Below are 21,380 nucleotides of genomic sequence, written 5' to 3'. Positions count from 1 at the left end.
GTTCTATGAGACATGGGGTAGAAAAACAAACACATGTACAAAGCATATAACGTTGTTGCAGAGTTTTCAATTGAAACAATCGTTTTTTGAAGCTCAGCTTCATCATTTTCCTCTCACCTCTACATAAGTATGGCTTGGAGACCCTTCATAACACAGGTCAATTTATTCATATTCCTTCACCATTAATTTTTACATTGTTTTTGTTGTTGTTCCCAAAACCCTAACTTGGTTGTTTATTTTTTTTTTTAATTTTGTCATGATTGGCTTATTTATTTCCGTACACGTTCTCTTCTATCCTTTTTCTAGATTCTGTTAACTTGGATGGATAATGGGTCGAATGTGCTTTTTTGGGTTTTGTTTCTTTATGAAAAAGTTTTAAACTTTGATTGTATCAGAGAGAAAAGCTTAAGAAATAAGAGGGAGACATGATATGGAATTATTGATATGGAATTATTGATATGGAATGGACTCTTTGTGTTTTGAGAATCTATCTTAATTTTGACAGCATGGAAAAAGTAATATATATTTTTAAGATCAGTAATTTCTGCTGAAGATTGTATCCATATTAATTGCAGTTTTATTCTTTCCCCTTTTATGTTATATTGTGATTTGTGAATGAGGTTTACTTTATTGATCATAGTTTCACATAATGTTTTGGTCCCTACACATAGGTAGATGGAAATCATTGATTTTCATAAAGAAATAGGAGAAAGATAGGATATGAATGGTGATGATTTTAGTGTGTTCGGATTATGCTTTAGAAATTTGAGTTTCAATCAAAAGTGAGCTTGCACTTAAGTAATTTCGGAAGAACCAATATTGTTTGCATACATTCATTTTGCAAGGTTATTATTGTTAGTGTAGTAGTTGAATGTGTATAACCGAGTTTTGACTAACGGGGAAGTGAAAGTTTGTTACTTCTTCATCCATGGTTTGGGCACCAAATCCAGTTACAGGTTTCTGGCAGTTGATTTTGTCAAACATGTTTGTAAAATTGAAACTCAGTTTTTACACCCCAAATTCCAAAACATGGTTCGAAAGTTCCTAATGAATTCCCAACAGACCCTACTATTCATCTTATCTTATTTTACTTCATGGGAAAACGGCATTAGACACTAGGTTTGGAAGAAAATTTGTGAGAAACCAATGATGGTTGATGCAAGGATATATTTTGTGCCTTGTCTCACAATGGAGTTGCACAATTATTTTTGTTGTCTTTTAAGGCTATGTTTGGGAGTTGGTTTTTGGAGGGTAATGGAGGGAAGGGAAAGGCTTGAGAGCCATGAAATACATTGTGAGATGACTTTGAAGCCTTCTTTTTCCCTTCATTCCCCTCCAAAACTCAACTAGCAAACAAACTCTAAAACTCACTGGCAAGTCAACTCTCACATACATGATATCAATAGGCCATGTATAGTCTATATCTTGTATTCGTTTTAAATGTCACTTACCTGTATAATTTATTTTTACAGGTTGCTAGGCGTCAATCCGAATTTGGTCTGGTCAAAAGTTTGTTTGTTAGAAGCTATTTTTCTGTCAATAAGTTTGGAGACCGTGCAGGTATACATCCGTTGTTCCTCTACCATGCATTAGTCTTATAGTTAACTTCATGTTATTTGCTTCTGTAAGTATTTCTTTTGGTTTTCTTGTTTATAATGTTGCTTTATTTTTCATAATTATGTTGTATTGGGAATTAACATTAAAATTTGTGATTCTGCACAAAAAAAAAATTGTTGGGTTCAAATTGTAAAATTATTCAAGCCTGATTTTCTTTGTATATGGTCAAAGAAACTGGATGTTTTCCCCTTTTCGCCTTCAGCTTTTGTTTATTTCACTTTCAAATTTATGCAGGGAATAGACTTTTGTGCGCACAAGAGAGATTCCAGTCAAGCTACATTAGCAATTTAGCTCGTCGAGTACGGGATGCAGATGAAGCCAGCGAAGTTGCTCATCTTAAAGAACTATACTATCGCAATGATCCTGAAGCGGTGATTAAATTATTTGAAAGTCAGTCATCTCTGCATTCTAATCCTTCGGCACTTTCTGAATACGTTAAAGCATTAGTCAAAGTTGATAGGCTGGATGAAAGTGAATTACTGAAGACATTGCAGAAAGGTGACTATTTTGTTAGAACTGCTTATTTTCTTGTCGCTATATTTGCTTATGCTTGTGCTTTGTACTTTCTGTCATATATATGTTTACTGACCTGTTAACCTTCCTCAATCATATGATGTTTTCCCCAAGCAATCATATTTTGTTCTCTTGCTTCTACCTCTCTTCGGCTTTACATTTAGGGAGTCTCCTGAGTGGCAGATGTTTAGATTTATGTCTCATAGGGTGTACAAATGGCCAAATTATGTCCATCATAATCCACTAACCTCTTGTTTTTCTTAATTCATTCATGCACACAATGTGAAGATTTTTATTGCAAAGCATGGTTGCTTACTAATCTTTGAAAGGAAGTATTTTTTCCTTGTTGTAGTCTTAGGAAAAAGTCACATGGCATGGGTTTATTTCAATTTCATTTAGAATCTTCATTTGATGATTTGTTGTGATTTGCTGTTAAAGATTCTTCTAAATGTATCTTGAATTCCTTGATTATCTAAATTTTGAGGGAAATGATTATGCCATCAATATTTTATTTCCCTCAGTCCGGTGAATAAAGTCTTTCTCTCAAATGATAATTTAGTAAGTTGTTTGTATTGTGCCAGTTATCCATTGTATGATGGCACTGATCATCTATAACATTTTTCAGGGGTTTTGAAGCTTTCCGTGTCTTTCTAATTTTTAGATTAAACAAGAATCATACTTTTCTCTGCATCAGGAACATGATGCATCTTTTGACCTTTTAGGTAGTGCTAGGACAAATATGATTTTCTAAGACTACATGAACAAACTATGATGGAAGGCTGCAAGTATATTCAACCACAATCGTATAGAGATATTTTGGAGATTGCAAACTCCCAAATTTGGCATTTCAATTGCACACTTGTCTCAAAAGTGTTGTTCGTCTTCTTACTTCAGCTATTTGGACATTTTTTAGCACATCTTTTAACTATAAGGTTATAACCAGAGGTGTTGTGAAATTTCAGGTGTTTCCAATTCCCTGAGGGAGGAACAAAGTATAGGTGGACTTACTGCTTTTAGAAATGTGGCGAAGTCTGCAAATGACAGAGCTCTTGGAACTGCAAGTTCCCCAATTCATATGGTGGCTACAGAAGTTGGGAGTTTTAAAGATCAGTTATGGCGTACAGTTAGGTCCCTTGCCGTGGTTTTTTTATTGATTTCTGGTGTAGGAGCACTCATTGAGGATAAAGGAATCAGTAAAGGTTTGCCATGTCATTGTAACTTATAACTTGGTTAGAGTCATTCATTATTGAATCTGAATTTAGTGGATGCATTCTTTGGTTTGCTTTTCATGTTTCCTAGGACTTGGCATGAATGAAGGAGTACAACCCATCATGGAGACAAATACAAAATTTAGTGATGTAAAAGGTGTTGATGAGGCAAAGGCTGAGCTGGAAGAAATTGTTCATTACCTCCGAGATCCGAAGGTAGACATCACCGGCATAAATTCATGCTCTCCCCCTTGCATACATTTCTTGCATCAAACATGAGAATTTTAACTTATATGTGTAGATATAGTATATACTATTTTAACAGAGCATTAGCAATTTAACCTAAATTAATTCATACATGTCCTGGGCTATTGTGACCTTTTTGATATAGCATTCTCCATGTAATTGTTGATCATTCTACCTGTAGTAATGTAATTCGGACTGTGGGGATGAACTGGCTAAGTTACAAGTTTGCGAAAAAATGATAACAGTACGTCATTCATAAATGATATGCCATTCTATTTGAGTAGACATTGAGAAATTTGTTAATGAAATCAGATTATCATAGGTTTCTTTTTATAGATGCTTCTGTGTCACTAGTCATTACGAACCTTGGAACCCTAACACCAGTAAGCACAGTTGCTGTATCCACATGTGAATAGTGCTGCTTACTGCAATTTTACTGTTGACTTTCAAATGGCTGCATAGCACAGTTTGTGCCGGAGCAAATTGGGTTAGTGGAATAGAAATGTTATATGTACAAATAGAATTTGACAACTTCGCTAACAACAAATCAAACTATCTCCATCTCTCACTTTTCATCTTTTTATCTCTACATGTATTTCAAGAAATCCATCCAAAAACCAAAAAAACATAATTGTTGGTAGAATTGGGTTTTTACTTCAACACGTTCACTTATTATAAAATATTTGTTTCATGGGTTGTGAATTGTGATGATTTCTTATGAGAATCTAAATTTGGGTAACATATTCAATTGATTGCTTTAATGGGATATTTAGATCCTTTGTTCTGCTTTATTCCTCTTGATGTCACACCCCTTTTTCATGCATTTTTTGTTACATTTAGTAATACTTTTTCCTTACCATCTTTGTATGACTTGTTTCGCTTGTAATAGCGCTTTACTCGTCTTGGTGGTAAGCTCCCAAAAGGAGTTTTGCTTGTTGGGCCGCCTGGCACTGGAAAAACAATGCTGGCAAGAGCTATAGCTGGAGAGGCGGGGGTTCCTTTTTTCTCATGCAGTGGTAGTGAATTTGAAGAGATGTATGTTGGTGTTGGAGCACGAAGGGTGAGAGATCTTTTTTCTGCTGCAAAGAAGAGATCCCCTTCTATAATCTTTATTGATGAGATTGATGCTATTGGAGGAACCCGTAATCCGAAGGACCAAATGTACATGAAGATGACATTAAATCAGTTGCTGGTTGAGCTAGATGGATTCAAACAGAATGAAGGGATAATTGTGATTGCAGCTACTAATTTTCCCGAGTCATTGGATAAGGCTTTGGTGAGACCTGGACGATTTGATCGCCATGTTGTTGTTCCCAATCCAGATGTAGAAGGAAGGCGGCAGATTTTGGAATCATACATGACAAAGGTATGCTTTTCTCCTTGCAAAGTATGCTTCTTATACTGTAGCTTGGGCTGGATGGCTTATGATTCTTGTTTTCGGAGGTACATGAATAGTTATCTCACTAAATTGGTGCAAAACATCGATGTTGTATTCTTTCTTTGGGCTATGGATGGCTATCAACCAATCCTTTTGTGCATGAGCTCAGACCCATCTTTTTAGTTAATATAAATCGACCCTTATATTTATACACTTTCCTCTTGCATTAATTTTATACAATAGTTCTTCCTATTCTTTCTTCCTATTGTATCACATTATCAATCACATTCAACATTTTCTCTCTTTTTTTTCCTATCTCTCTACTTTCTATACCATCTACACCTTTTTCAAAGGTGTAAGATGATCATTTTTCTATATAAATTGGCGTCAATGAATATCCAATTCTTGTATAATTATGATCTTATTCTTAAAATACTTGTTGGTAGGGATCTTCTTTTATCTAGTAAAATTTGTTATCATTATGTGAGTTGAAATAGCTTGGCCAAAGTTGCCTCCATGTAATGATGGGTTTCTTATTTCCAATCAAATACAGGTTTTAAAAGGTGGTGATGTTGATCTAATGATCATTGCTCGAGGAACACCTGGGTTCTCTGGTGCTGACCTTGCAAACTTGGTTAATGTTGCTGCTCTCAAGGCTGCAATCGATGGTGCCAAAACTGTGAGCATGGCTGATTTAGAACATGCTAAGGACAAGATCTTAATGGGAAGCGAACGCAAGTCAGCTGTCATATCCAAAGAGTCACGAAAGTTGACTGCTTTCCATGAGGGTGGCCATGCCCTTGTGGCCATTCATACTGATGGGGCCCTTCCTGTTCACAAGGCAACAATAGTCCCCCGGGGGATGGCTCTTGGCATGGTTACCCAATTACCTGACAAGGACGAGACCAGTATGTCCCGTAAACACATGCTTGCCCGGCTTGATGTTTGCATGGGAGGCCGTGTTGCTGAAGAGCTAATTTTTGGAGAAAATGAAGTCACTTCCGGCGCATCATCCGATCTTAAGCAGGCAACTAGTCTAGCAAGGGAAATGGTTACTAAATATGGTATGGGCAATGAAGTTGGACTTGCCACTCATAATTACAATGACGATGGGAAAAGCATGAGCTCAGAGACTAGGCTTCTTATTGAGAAAGAAGTGAAGCACTTCCTTGAGAGGGCTTACCATAATGCAAAAACTATTCTAACCACTCACAAAAAGGAGCTTTATGCACTTGCAAATGCTCTGTTGGAGCATGAGACTCTTACAGGAAATCAGATAAAGGCATTGCTTGCCCAAGTTAGATCTCAGAAGCAACAGCAGTCACATGTAGTTGAAGCACAGAGCAGTTCACAATCCAATACACCACCTCCAACTTCAAACCCCGCAGCATCAGCTGCTACTGCAGCAGCAGCCGCCGCAGCTGCAGCCACTGCTGCCGCCAAGGGTGCTGCTGCCAAGGCTCAAGGTGTTCAAGTGTGATCTTAGCAGGAAAAGACACTGGTTACATGCAGGAATATAACCATATGACCAGATTGAAATGTGCAGATAGTAGTAGTTTATTGTGTTTTGAGATTCATGTCAACTTCAGTCAGTGGAACTTAAATGATGTATCTAGGGATCAGGAATCAAATGTGTCTCAAAATTGTATGAGCTTTAAAGCTCGTGTAGAATAGAACCATTGATTTGTTTTCAATAATTTATCATCTTTATATAAATAGTTTTTTTTTTCAGGTTATAAATTAATATTAATTACCTTGTTCACTTTTATTTACCTTCTTCCATTTCTGTGAGTAACCGATTAGCTTTATTTTGAACTAGCAATTTACCCTGTAATGCACAGGATAAAATACTACTTATTATAAAACAATGAGCGAAAATGTATGCCCTAATAACATAAAAGTTTTATATACTGTCCGTCAATCATTTCCTATTTATTTTCAATAATTATTGATTCTTCAAAAGTAGTACAAATGAATGATGAATAATATACTGATTGTGTGTAAATCTTTATACTAACAGCATATAGATATTATATTCTAAAACAATTTAGAAATGAATGATGGTTATAAATATTACATTGGTCCCGCTAATGGGATGACAATTATATCATACTTATCATTAAGAACTCAATTCTTGAACCTAATAGTTATGTTATTTGCAACGTGGTTCATTACTCAACCATTTAAATAAATGAGTTATAGGTTAATAATAATATTTATACTTAAAATTTTATAATATTTACTATTAAATATGTGAGTTAATTGACACATGGTTTAATTAGTGAACTATTATATTAAGATGTTGGTACTCTGAGCATTGAATAAATTTGAGGGTGGGGATAAGATTTTTTTCATACATCGATTGGCAATTATAATGAATTGGAACTAGGAGTTTAAAACTGAGGAGATTGATTGACATTTTAGACATTGCAACATTTTTGTGTAAGGTATGTTTCTTTTCCAGTACTGGAGCGTTTAATATTAGATACAGATTCTGATATATGACACTAAAAAAAAGTTAATGATGTAAATTTTTTCTATTATTTTAGGGTCTATATTATTTTTATTATCTCTCCCTTACGGTCTAGTGTTAGTGTTGGAGAGTTCAATTATACAGAGTAATCATTTTGGATATTGAGTAAAAGCTAAAAAAGATCTAGCATGACTAGAATTGCAGCATTATGAAATCTTTGCTCATGAGAGCTTGGCTTTGTGTAAGAATTAGTCTTCTAATAAATAGAGAGGTGATTGACCTGCAAATGAGTAATTGACTTGATTCATATTTCTCTGATTTAAAAAAATATGTTACTATTTTTTGATTTGTTACTATTCATATAAAAAGAAAGATAATTATGTAGCTCTTGAATTTAGGTTTTGTATGACTGTTAGGAAGCAATATATAATTTACATGTGCTATCTATTGCTTACACAGTTCCAAATTAAAGGTTATAGTTAAAACACAACGGTGAAGGTTTATGGTTATGAACATGAAAGATTAAAGATAAAACACCAATTTTGACACTAGAATGTAAACTTAAATCATTTATTTTCTTAGAATATCAGAAAATATCTTATAATACTTTTGGAAAACCCTAAAATGTCTTTTGAAGAGTTCTAAAGATTATTTCTTATTTATATTTTCTAATTTGTTTCTTTGTTTAATTACAACTAGGATTATACTATCAATGTAAACAAGGCTTTTTGACTCTGTGTTTTTTATTAGAGTATCATATATCACATTATCATATACCAAGAAATACATACACTTGCTCACTTGCACCCTTACTATGCATTACGCATGATCCTTATGAGCCATTAATTTGTTCCACTTAATCCCTCATTACCTGTTGGGTTTGGGCTCCCTTCCTATGTTGAGAAAGACTCAGTTGGGCAAAGCCCACTTGTCTCACTTAATCTAATAGATAGAGTTAGATATGGCAAGGGAGTCAAGGCAATTTATGCAAAAAGAGGCAATTGAAAAGTGTGAGAGAAGATAAGAAAACTCAACCCGTACGAACTCCGAGCAGTCATGGGAAACTCGCTACTGCATCTTCGTTCACCGTTGAATTGAGCTGAAATTTCGACAGAAGGTTTACAACTTATAGTACTTCATTCTGAACGGTTGGATCGGTGAGACGACGTTCGAGGTGGTAGAAATCGAGTTGTTACAACATCTGTGTTTCTGGGTTTTTTCTGGTTCTAATTTTTAAGCTTGTTGCTCTGTTGTATGCTGTATTGTTGAGCACGTTTTGTGCTGTATTTTGGAGACACTTTTGTATTCCTATTTTGATTATAGTGGAGCTTGATTGACTGGCTTGTTCCCGTGGTTTTTACTTCTCACTTTGGGAAGGTTTTCCACGTTAAAATTCTGGTGTCCCTTGTATGTTACTGCATTATTTGATATTGCTCCTCATAGATTCTAGCAAGTTGAGGAAATTATTATCCGCTGTATATACTCTGTTAGAGTTTACATTGTTATTGTGTTGTATTTCCCATCAGAGTGGCATCAGAGCTCTTCGGGGTTTGAGGTTATTTGACTTGTTTGAGTGATAGAGGCAAATACACAAAGAATGATATGTTTGAGTGATACTAACTATCACTTATGGAAAGGAAAAATAAAAGATTTATTATTTGTGAAGAATTTGCATATTCATGTGTTTGCTACTGAGAAGCCAGAGTCCAAGTCTAAGGAAGATTGGAGTTTTCAAAATCAACAAGTTTGTGATTTCATTCGGCAATATGTAGAAGACAATGTCTACAATCACATTGCTAATAAGGAAAATGCAAAATCTTTATGGAAGAAAATTGAATCATTGTATGCTTCTAAATCAGGGAATAATAAATTATACTTGATGAATTTAAGATACAAGGAGGGAGCTTCTATTTCAGATCACTTTAATGATTTTTAAGGGGTCCTTGATCAATTATCAGGAATGGGTATCAAGTTTGATGATGAAGTTTTGGGACTATGGCTACTGGATACTCTACCAGATTCTTGGGAAACATTTCGAGTTTCAATTACAAATTCAGCCTCGATGGTATTGTCTCTTTGGAGAGTATAAAAAGAAGTATTCTTAATGAGGAGATGAGAAGAAATGCACATGGTACTTCATCTCATTCTGAGGTGTTTGTCATTGAAAACAGGGGGAGAAGTCATAGAAAGGAACCGAAAGGTGATAGAGAAAAGGGCAGAAGTAAGTCCAGGTCCAGATACAAGAATGTGGAATGTCACTATTGTCACAAAACAAGTCACATATAGAAGAATTGTTTTTAGTGGAAAGGGGAGAACAAAGACAAGAAGGACAAACAAAACGAGAAGAATCATGGTGATGATGATCGTGTTACTACTGCTACTTGTGATGATCTTATTATTCTTTGTGACCGTGATTTGGTTAATCTTGTATCATATGAGAGTATGTAGATAATTGATAGTGGTGATACACTGCATGTTACACCAAGGAAAGAGTTCTTCACATCTTACACTTCTGGTGATTTTGGAGTATTGAAGATGGGTAATGATGGTGTGTCAAAGGTAGTTGGGATTGGTGATCTTTGTTTGCATACCAACATGGGAGTGTAGTTGTTGCAGAGAGGAGTTAAACATGCTCTAGACGTTCGTTTCAATTTGATTTTTGTGCATATGCTTGACGATGGTGGTTATGATAATCACTTTGGTTCTGAAAAATGGAAACTCACTATAGGTAACTTGGTTGTTGCCAGAGGGGAGAAAATTTCTAAACTGTATTGGAGAAAAGCTTTGGTTGCTAAAGAAAGTATGAATGCCATGGATATGGAAGCTTCTTTGTGGCACTACAGACTCAGCCATATTAGTGAAAAAGGGTTCAATTGTTTAGCAAAAAAGGATGTACTTCTAGGATTGAAGAGTGCAGAGTTGGAGAAATGTTCTCATTGCATGGATGGTAAGCAGACTAGAGTATCCTTTAAGAAGCATCCGGTGCACTTTACTTTGTTACTTTTATTGATGATTGTTGAAGGAAGCTTTGGGTCTATGCTTTGAAGACAAAGGACCAAGTGTTTGAAAAGTTCAAACAATTCCATGTTTTGGTTGAGAGACATTCTAGCAAGAAGCTGAAATGCATTTGTATTGATAACAGTGGTGAGTATTGTGGACAGTTTGACATTTACTGCAAGTAGCAAGGTATTAGACATGAAAAGACTCCTCCTAAAACTCCTCAGCTTAATGGCTTAGTGGAGAGGATGAACATGACTTTGGTTGAAAGAGTTAGGTGTATGCTTTCTGAAGCAAAATTACCTAAACATTGTTAGGGTGAGGCTTTGTACACGGAAGTGCATGTTATTAATCTTAGTCATGCAGTTGCTCTGAATGTTGAGGTGTTAGACAAGATTTGGTTTGACAAGAATGTCAGGTATGATCATTTGCGAGTCTTCGGTTGCAAGACATTTGTGCATGTTCCAAAGGATGAAAGGTCCAAGTTGGATGTGAAGACATGACAATGCATCTTTATCGGTTATGGTGAAGATGAATTTGGCTACAGGTTATATGATGTTGTTGATAAAAGGTTGTTAGAAGTCGTGATATAAAGTTCATGGAAGATCAAACCATTGAAGATATTGATAAGATGAAGAAGACTAGACCCGAGAAAGATAGTAGATTGTCTGATATTGGTCCATTTTAGACGCCTATACATGATTTGGATCCATTTGAGAATAACGTTCAAAATGGTGAGCAACATGATTATGTTGGTGATCAACAGCTTGGAGATGATTTAGATTTTCCATTGATGTTGGTGAAGATGAACATAAGATGCCACAAGATGATAATCTTGGTGATGCTCCTGAACCACCTCAAGTTCAACTTCAGATGTCTAATAAGCAGAGGAAACCATCTACTAGATACCCTTCTGATGACTATGTTGTTGTAACAGACAAAGGAGAACCTGAATATTATCATGAGACCATGTAGAATGAAGAAAAGAAGAAGTGGATGGATGCAATGCAAGAGGAAATGAAGTCTTTGCATGATAATCACACTTTTGATTTGGTCAAATTGCCAAAGGGGAAGAAGGTTTTGAAAAATAGGTGGATTTACAGGGTGAAGTAAGAAAGTAATTCTACATCTCCAAGGTATAAAGCCAGATTGGTGGTTAAAGGTTTCAGACAGAGAAAAGGTGTTGATTTCAGTGAGATTTTTTTCTCATGTGGTGAAGATGTCATCCATTAGAATTGTATTGAGTTTCGCTGCTACTCTTGATTTGAAGGTAGAGCAAATGGATGTAAAAAATGCTTTCCTTCATGGTGATTTGAAGGAAGAGATTTATATGAAACAACCTTATGGTTTTCTTGTTGAAGGGAAAGAAGACTATGTGTGTAGGTTGAGAAAAAGTCTATATGGTTTGAAGCAGACTCCACGATAATGGTACAAGAAGTTTGAGTCTGTTATGTGTGAGCAAGGCTACAAGAAGACTACTTCTGATCATTGTGTCTTCATTAGAAAGTTTGCTAATGATGATTTTATCATCATGTTATTGTATGTTGATGGCATGCTTATTTTTGGGGAAAATATTTCCATGATTGACAGGTTAAAGAAGAAACTAGGCAAGTCATTTGTCATGAAAGACATGGGAGCTGCTAAGCAGATTTTTGGTATAATAATCATGCGAGATAGGCAAGAAAAGAAACTTTGGCTGTCACAGAAACACTATATTAAGAGAGTGTTACAGAAGTTCCAGATGGAAAATGCTAAGGTGGTAAGCACTCCTCTTGCTACTCATTTTAAGTTGAGTGCTTAACAGTATCCTTCAAATGAAGCTGAAAAATCAGTTATGCAACGGGTTCCTTATGCATCTGCTGTGGAAAGTTTGATGTATGCAATGGTGTGTACAAGACCAAATATTGCATATGTTGTTGGTACAGTTAGTAGATTTCTGTCAAATCCAGGTATAGAGCATTGGAATGCTGTGAAATGGATTTTGAGGTATCTTTGTGGTACTGCTAGCCCGAGGCTTTGTTTTGGAGGTGATAAACCTACTCTTGTGGGTTATATTGATTATGATATGGCTGGAGACATTGATTCCAGAAAGTTCACTTCAGGTTACTTGATTAAGTTTACAGGGGGAGCTGTAGCATGGCAATCCAGGTTGCAAAAGTGTGTTGCATTGTCCACTATAGAGGCAGAGTTCATTGCCCTTACAGAAGCATGGAAAGAGTTGCTTTGGGTGAAGAAATTCTTGAAGGAGCTTGGTTTTGTCCAAGACAAATACTTGTTCTTTTGTGATAGTCAAAGTGTCATTCATCTTGGGAAGAATTCAACTTTTCATTCTAGGTCCAAACACATTGATGTGAGGTATCATTGGATATGTGATGTTTTGGATGCTAGGTTGTTGGAATTGTCTAAGGTTCATACAGATAATAATGGTGTTGATATGATGACTAAGGCCTTAACAAGGTGGAAGTTTGGAACTTGTTGTGAAATCGCCGGTTTGGCAATTTTCTCCACATAGTTGTGAGGGGGAGATATGTTGGGTTTGGGCTCCCTTCCTATGTGGAGAAAGACCTAGTTGAACAAAGCTCACTTGTCCCACTTAATGTAATAGATAGGGGTCAGATGTGGCAAGGGAGTCAATGCAATTTATGTAAAAAGAGGCAATTGAAAAGTGTGAGAGAAGATAAGAAAACTTAACCCATAGGAACTCCGAGCAACCGTGGGAAACTCGCGACTGCGTCTTCGTTCACCGTTGGATCGGGCTAAAATTTGGACAAAAGGTTCACAACTTATAGTACTTTATATCGAGCTGTTGGATCGGTGAGACGACATCCGAGGTGGTAGAAATCGAGTTGTTACAGCAGCTGTGTTTCTGGTTTTTTTCTGGTTTTTCTTGTTCTCATTTTCAAGCTTGTTGCTCTGTTGTATGCCGCATTGTTGAGCACGTTTTGTGCTGTATTTTGGAGACATTCTTGTATTCCTATTTTGATTATAGTGAAGCTTGATTGACTGGCTTGTGTCTGTGGTTTTTACTTATCACTTTGGGAGGTTTTCCACGTTAAAATTTTGGTGTCCTTATGTGTTACTATATTATTTGATATTGCTCCTAATAGATTTTAGCAAGTTAGGAAAATTATTATCTGCTGCATATACTCTGTTAGAGTTTACATTATTATTGTGTTGAATTTTCCATCATTACCTTCAATCAATTTGTCTAATTCTTTAATAGTTTATTTTAGTATGTTAACTCTTAATTGGAAGCTTTAGCGTGAGAGAAGTGTTAAAATATGTTAGTTTTTTTTATTTAGTTTTTTATCCTAGAGCATTTTAATACATCTTAAAAGATTTCTTATGATTTACTACTTGTTTACCTTCACGTATTTTCTTATTTAATTAGAAATGAGATTTTACTGTATTCCCTTGCAAGTAAGGATGGCAAAAGGGAGACGGTATGGGTAATGCTTTCTTGTTCTCGAACCCATAATTTTTGCAGATATCTATATGTGTAGTGAGTATTTACGAGTACCCAACGAGTTTTTAGTTTCGATTATATATTTATATACTTTATAATAGTCAATATGTAAAAATAAATTATTACCTGAATAATATAATATTTATATGATAAATTTATGATCATAGTCAAATAAGTATAATTTATTATGAAACAATAATAAAGTAATATGATATATAATATTAAAATAATAAAAACTATAATGTATATAAATTTAATTAAAAACTAAATATTAAATTTAATTAAAAACTAAATATGTAAATTTGTAGGTACTTACAGAGCGGATTTCATAAAACATATTCTCATTCATAAGTTATTATTGTTAGAGATGGCAACGAGTGCGGATGGGCGCAAATAGTGTTTCGTCATGCCCAAACCCGCAATATTTGCGGGTACTCGTGTGGGTAGCGGGTATTTGCGGTACCCAACAAATTTTTAATTTTAATTATATATTTATATAATTTATAATAATCAATATGTAAAAATAATTGTTACATTAATAATATGATATTTATATAATAAATTTATTATCATAGTCTAATATGTGTGATTTATTATTGAAATAAATATAAAAATTTAAAAATAATAAATATATATATAAATTTAACTAAAAACTAAATATATAAATTTGTGGATACCCACGGGGCTGGTATCACAAAACTCACTCCCACCCATAAGCTATTATTGCGGGTAACCATTATAAGTATTTTCATAGTACCCACCTATAGAATTTTTTTGCTATTGCTAATTATTACTGATATTTTTACAGGTACCTTGGATTTTTTGGCGACAAAACAACAACATACGAAGGTAGCATACAGCATATTTCTCCAACACGTGCCACATGCCGTAACCATAAATTTCGTTAATGTGAACACTGAACCTTCAACGGTCAACACTAACTTGTTTATTAATAAAACAAAACACAATCCAAAAACTTTCTGTCATGCATGTTGGTTGTTCCCACATAACAAAAAACTACTAATTACAGACAACATTTAATATAAAATCAACAGACTAAGAACAGTATTATTTGAACCATGTGCATAACGAGAAATGTAATTTTAAGGGAAGGCAGGCCAAACTAAACATATATAGTGAAAATCTAATTTGAAAAACTATTTCTCATAAATTTTGTGATATCTTATAATATGATTCAGATTCACAGACTATATGTACTTTGCCTATAAACTATTAGGTGTTATGAGAAGTTATCTTAATTAGTCTATCTAAATCATATCACATTTTCAAAATATTAAAGACAACTTTCACTTCCTCATGTTGGAGAATCTATATTGTGACATTATAGGTCCGAGATTCAGGAGCAATGATCCTGTAAAAAATGATAATCAAATCAAAAAAATTTTGTGTACATATTAAACATTGCAAAATATCAATAACAAAAATCACTTCCTCATGCATAATCCTTTTAATCTGAAATGCATGAGCTCCCACCAGATGGTTTAAGGATGAAGTAGGAAATTATGATAAATTATAAAATACCTGTAATTAAATTCACTACAATTGTTGTTCTATGTAGTCATTTTCACTTTATAGTCCTAGCAGATAAATCCATGTGCCAGAAAGTTCAGGCTTCAAAATATATCCACAATTTGAAATAGTATATGGTCATTTCTTAACAAGAAGACGTATCCTGAACTCGTGCCAACAGACACTTTAGTTTCCTAAAAAATGTGCAATGTCAGTGGACAGCCCAATAAAACAGAACCGGTAATGTCACTTTTCAGGGAAGTGGTTCATTTTGTGAATGACTTCATAATATATATTTTGTGTGACATCCATTTTATGACTACATCATGATTGAATGAGGTTATAATATTTTATTTTAAATTATATATAATACATTTCTTTTTGTTGGTCATTCTAATAAAATTCTTTAGAAACAAAATATAGAAAATACATGGTCAATTGTCATAAATAAAATTAAGAAGAATTTATATAAAGATGAAATATATTATACTTAATCGAGTTTGAGATTAGGATTGAGTTCAAATATTAGGCCGATTGACATTTAAGGTCACATATCCCTCGAGTCTAGAGATAAGTTTGGGTTGTTAAAAAACTAAATTGTTGTTTTAAAAATTGACATAAACTTGCTTTGAAAATGGGTAAAAATCATTTAACAATTGTTTTTCTTTTAGAAATGATTTAACAATTGGTTCAAGCTTATTGAAATTCAGAAAGTGGTTAACAATGTTAAATATGGTCTCGACAATCGCTTATGGATGTGTTTCCTTGCTCCAACAAGCCGGATGTCTTTAGATTAATTACTTAAGAAACTATTTTAATAACTAACTATAAGTGTAACACTTTTTGTTCCTAGCTACTAAAATATAAATTAGATATTTAGTTGAAAATAATTTTATACTGCATTTTATGACAAAAATAAACTTAAGGATGTTTTTAATAAATTACCAAAAATAAAATTATATATAATTGATGAAAACAATTATATTTATATTTATGAAAATAAAATAATTATACATTTGCCTCCGATAATTAATTGTGAGACATAAGGTATGAACATCTGAATTAAAAATATAATGCACAATTTTCATTTTCCCCTCCCTATCAAAACTTTGTATATAAAATTAATTAGAAATTTGAAAAAATAACCTATAAAGTAATACTAAAATTATAGGAGGAGCAACCACACCTAGAATTTGATAATCATAGAAGTTAATTTTTTATCTTTAACATGCCTTTATTTTGTTTCCACTAGAAAACATATTTCTTTTTCACAACATCCTCCATCACATAAACCCAAGTTCGGATAAAGATTTATTGTCCTAAACTTTATATTAAATTATGTCTCTTATCAATAAAAATATAATATGTTAATTAAAAAATTATTATTTTTTCTATTTTTATTTCAATATCATTGATGTGAGATATAGTTTAGAATGTTGAGGGACAATAAATCATTCTCCCGATCAATCAAATAATTAGATATGAATAATGGTAGACCAATTTTATTAGCCCAAGAAACCCAAACCTAGAAGCAATGCACATTGATTAGTAATTTAGTACAGTTATTATTTCTAAGAAACAACACTCAAAAGTGAATTTGAATCCATTTTGATGGCTAACAACTACGTTTCAAAACCCACACTAATTATACTTTATTTTCCAGCTTTATTTTCTATTGTCCCTCTCCGGATAAAGACATTAAAAAGATGACACGTAAAAAACCCCAAAATATAGGGATATAAGCACGATTTCAAAGTCCATGTTCCCATGACCAATAATGGTGTGAATTTAATTGTAGCGGTTTGCACCGTACAAGCCAACTGGCATTTACACAATACAAGTCTAGATTTACGAGGCATTATTTTTAGGTATTTTTAAAAAGTTAAAGATCAATAGTTGAATTCTTGGGAGCAACACTTGATAAGAATTTGAGAATGACAGTTACGCACTCTAAAAATGATTAATTCTTTATCATATGGTGAGAGAATACCCTTAATAGTAGAAAAAAATGTGGTTTCATCCCTCATGACCTATTCGGTCCTTTTCCAATGAAAAGAAACCAAAAATTCGAAACTTCAATTAGTCATATCTCTTTACTATGTCATCTTATTAGTATCCCTTCATCTTTTCAACCTCACAATTCCATATCACATGCACAAACTAATTTCTTCCTTTATTCATACTAGTATGCTGACAGTCACTTTGTGTCTGCTGACTCTCATTTTTAATTTTTAGTATTGAATATTTAATTGTTATATATTTCATTTTACAGAATTATATCATTTTTTCATACATGATATTATAATTTTTTGATAAAAATATAAAAATGAGTTGTGATATTATTAAAAAATGCATTGGTAATTTGATATATTTAGGGAATGTAACTTCCTCTAACCTTCATTATATTTTTTATTATATGAAAAAATATTATAATAATTATTAATTATATAAGTAAAAATTATTTCATGTAAGTAGTTATAATATGTTTTGACTTTATATAGTACTAGCGTGTTGACAGGCATTGTCGTGCCTGTCAACCCGCTTTCCTATCGTTTGTAATGTATAGTTTGTATTTTATAAATTCAAATATAATTTTTTGCGCTAAATTTACGGTTGAATTTATTCAATTGGTCCAATATTCAATTTTTTAAATACACTTTTAAAATAAGAAGATAATAAGGATAAAATAAGAAAATAATATTATATGGTTTTTTTGGTAGAAATAAAAAGATATTGAGGACAAAATAGGAAAACACAAATTACACCATGATGGGTAATTATTTTGTGTTTTTCCTTTATTAATAGTATAGATAAATAATAATAATCTTATGAGGATCATTTCGTCTTTTTTGTCACACCAGAGAATTATATTAATCTTAATTATCTTTCACATTAATGATCATTTTGATGTGGATTATTATATATACAAATTTTACAGTTAGCAATACCTTCCAACGATTTTTATGAAGCCCATATAGTTATTTGCTTGAATGACGTATTAAACATATTTGGATTTATAGACTATTGAGTATTCATTATCTTATCTAATATTAAGTTAGTTTTATTTATTATTTCAACTGTACTACAACCAGCCTCTCCTCCATGGTCCCCTCCAAGGTCTTTACTTTCTTCTTTTTTTCTCCAACACTTTCATAAATTAAATCGCAAAAATCACTATGTGATATAAATATATAATTACCATTTTGTAAACTAACCAAATTAAAATATATCATCATAGAAAGAATATTGGAGTGAAGGTGATGTTACTAAACAAACTCCAATAAGCTGAACATATTGCATTTAGGTAGTAAAAAGTAAGAAGGAATCAACAACTTCCTTCCATTTTCTCTACACACCTAAATCCTAATGAGTAGGACATTAGAATACATTACAAAAGCAAAACACCAAATATAAATTAAAGCAATAATATATCATGTTATATAGAAATAGTAACAACAAAAGGTACCATTATCAAAACGTAGAGTGAATAATTCTATACTTATTTTGGTCCAGTTTAAAATTTTCGTGTACATTTATTTAATACAGAAAACTAGTTATTAAATATCATTAATATAACTAAAGTGTGCTAAAAATTAGTGATAAAAATATTACAACTGACAAATTTGTTTCACATTTAATATCTATGAAACCATTTTGGGTTTTAAAAATTTTCATCAACCAAATTAATATATTCCAAAATTTTAAAAGATAATAAAAGTACAATAATTAACAAAAAAAAAACAGCATTTTCAAGTAAATAACACCTAAATTAACAAAAGAAAGAATAAATACCGATTTCTGTTGGTCATGTTTTTTCAAGTAAATAACAGTATTTTTAGTCTCCAATCACCTCCTTCCTCATGATGGAATCCAACCTTTGCAACTTCAGCTGCTGCTTGAACTTGTTAATGAAATCATCAGCCTTCGCATCAACCTCCACGTCCTCCTCCGCGGAGCCGCTAGCTTTCTTCTCCCTCATGGTGGCCGGCCGGCGACTCTCCACAACCTCATCTTCCTTGAAATGCGAGAATGCTGATTTCGAGCTCGCCGATTTCTTCATTTTCTTCGGCAGCTTCACCGTGACCTCACCGGACGTTGGCTTTGTATCCGACTGTGTCCGTGCGATATAACCACCTTGCTCCGGTAACTCGTGTTCTTTAAGATTATGCTGGAATAATATTTTACCAACAACATCATCTTCTTCATTTACTTCATCTTTTTCCACCACGGCCATGTTATACACGTGTTGTTGTTGTTGCAACTGGTCCTCAGGTTCATAGGTTATTGTTGTGTTGGAAACGTTGGTGTCATTTGTTGTAGCGAGGTTATGAGATAAAGGTTCAGTAGGGAAGTAACTGTATAGGTTTATAGATTTAAACCTTTGAAGCAAAGAAGGAGATCTAAGAAGTTGTTGTTGCTGTTGTTGTTGTTGTTGTTCATGGGTTTGAAATTCTTGAGTGTTTTGGTTATAAGGGTCTTGGGATCTATAAGAATAGGGAGAGTAGTAGTTTATGGATTTGAGTCTTTGTAAAACAGACGGAGATCTAGCAAGTTGTTGTTGAAAGACATGATTTTCTTGAGGATCTTGTTGTTGTTGTTGTTCTTGGTGGTGGTTTTTGTGGTTATTGGCAAGAGTTGAAGTAATGTAAATGGTTCCAATGACAAGTTGAAGGACCACAAAGAAAACAGTGGGAGTGAACCAACTGAAAAGTGCAGCCCAGAATGTGGGTGAGGATGATACTGATTCTTCAAGCATGATGATGATGAATGAATGAATGATAATGGCTTAGATTTGCAAGAAGGGAAAGGGGTTTTGGTTTGGTTTTTGTACTTGTGGCTTTTGCTTTCAGCTTTTGCTGCTTTTGTTGCAAATAATAGGTCAAAATGAAGAAAGAAGAAAAAATAATCATCTTGAGAAAAATACTTCATTTATTTATATTTTTAATAGAAAAATGATATTTCATTATATATAAAAGTGTAAAAATATTTTATCATGTATATTTTTCTTTATTTTTTTGTAATATTTGTTTCTTCATCTCTCCATCAATGGATATAATATTTATTCAGAAGAAACATCTACAACCCTAATCGTGTTTCAAATATCCTCATTCATTAATGAAAATATGAGATGTTAAATAAAAATTTATTATATTGTTTTGTTTTTATTCTATGGGATAAGATTTTTTTGTTACTACCAAATGTATTATCTTATCTTTTTGGTAAAAAATTAATCTTTTTTGGAATTTGTGGTTGTTCCTCTCAACCAGTGTCGCTCTCAAGAATTGAACTCTCAATCTCGAGATTTCAATAAGTTCTTATCCAACTATACCAATATCTTATTGATACTCGAGATAAGATTTGGAATATAGTTTTCCATACCAAATATTTGTTTCAGTATACTTGGATTATATTACCTATGCAGTGTTTATTATTTTATTAATTGATGTTATAAATATTGAATAATAATACTTGGCATGGTCATAGATATAAGGATATTTTTTTGGAGGAAAATTCGCATCTCGAGAAACATTGGTGGGATATAGTGGGTCTGCACAAAGGGACAAAATGTTAGGGTAGATTTTATGTAACGAGGTAGTTGTTGGATTTGTAGAAATCAGGTTTGAGAACAATAAAAAGCCTTCAATTGAAAACATTTTACTCCGTTTGATCATTTTTCAGTTATGTTTGGGCCGTTAAAGAATTTAGTTGGAATCATGTGATAACTTCTCCCTCGTGTAATAGTGTGTGATCGGAAGAAAGTTTGAGTCATTAATTGTGAGATTGTGATTCATGAAACTATGAACCAATGTTATGTGGACTAGGTGGTCAGTCTGATCCCCGGATGAAATTAAAAATGACTTCTGTGAGATCGCTTTGAATCGGAGAAATCCAGGTTCGACTATGTTAAACTCAGTTAAATCAGAATAACCTTAAAAGCGAACAAACAATTAC

The 21,380-nt window shown here is 33.3% G+C and overlaps 2 protein-coding genes across 4 annotated transcripts; one reads left to right on the top strand and one right to left on the bottom strand.

Annotated features, from left to right (window-relative positions):
* Positions 1 to 6,689, top strand: LOC109343256 (ATP-dependent zinc metalloprotease FTSH 4, mitochondrial-like). 2 transcript variants are annotated; one of them, XM_019581472.1, is made up of 8 exons: positions 1 to 156; positions 1,473 to 1,560; positions 1,767 to 1,781; positions 1,849 to 2,115; positions 3,093 to 3,329; positions 3,430 to 3,554; positions 4,474 to 4,950; positions 5,516 to 6,689. In XM_019581472.1, the coding sequence occupies exons 1-8, from the start codon at positions 130 to 132 to the stop codon at positions 6,440 to 6,442; spliced, it is 2,163 nt and encodes a 720-aa protein (XP_019437017.1). In that variant the 5' UTR covers positions 1 to 129; the 3' UTR covers positions 6,443 to 6,689. The 2 variants fall into 2 exon arrangements, with proteins under 2 accessions (XP_019437017.1, XP_019437019.1); XM_019581474.1 differs by lacking the exon at positions 1,767 to 1,781 and having other exon boundaries at positions 1,852 to 2,115.
* On the bottom strand, positions 19,231 to 20,273 carry LOC109343257 (myb-like protein AA). Of its 2 annotated transcripts, XM_019581476.1 has the most exons (2): positions 20,008 to 20,273; positions 19,231 to 19,860 (listed from the first exon to the last, which is right to left on the bottom strand). In XM_019581476.1, exons 1-2 carry the CDS (start codon positions 20,182 to 20,184, stop codon positions 19,264 to 19,266), a joined length of 774 nt encoding a protein of 257 aa, XP_019437021.1. In that variant the 5' UTR covers positions 20,185 to 20,273; the 3' UTR covers positions 19,231 to 19,263. The 2 variants fall into 2 exon arrangements, with proteins under 2 accessions (XP_019437021.1, XP_019437020.1); XM_019581475.1 differs by having other exon boundaries at positions 19,232 to 20,273.

This window comes from Lupinus angustifolius, chromosome LG03 (genome assembly GCF_001865875.1).
Source record: "Lupinus angustifolius cultivar Tanjil chromosome LG03, LupAngTanjil_v1.0, whole genome shotgun sequence".
Taxonomy (NCBI): Eukaryota; Viridiplantae; Streptophyta; class Magnoliopsida; order Fabales; family Fabaceae; genus Lupinus; species Lupinus angustifolius.
This window is presented reverse-complemented; position numbering and strand designations above follow the sequence as displayed.

What these genes read in the sequence shown, in the direction of transcription:
- LOC109343257 (XM_019581475.1), bottom strand. Translation starts at nt 20,184, where the DNA reads ATGCTTGAAGAATCAGTATCATCCTCACCCACATTCTGGGCTGCACTT.
- LOC109343256 (XM_019581472.1), top strand. Translation starts at nt 130, where the DNA reads ATGGCTTGGAGACCCTTCATAACACAG. An exon ending in GGAGACCCTTCATAACACAG is followed by an intron (nt 157 to 1,472) that starts GTCAATTTATTC and finishes TTATTTTTACAG; the next exon opens with GTTGCTAGGCGTCAATCCGA. An exon ending in GGATAAAGGAATCAGTAAAG is followed by an intron (nt 3,330 to 3,429) that starts GTTTGCCATGTC and finishes CATGTTTCCTAG; the next exon opens with GACTTGGCATGAATGAAGGA.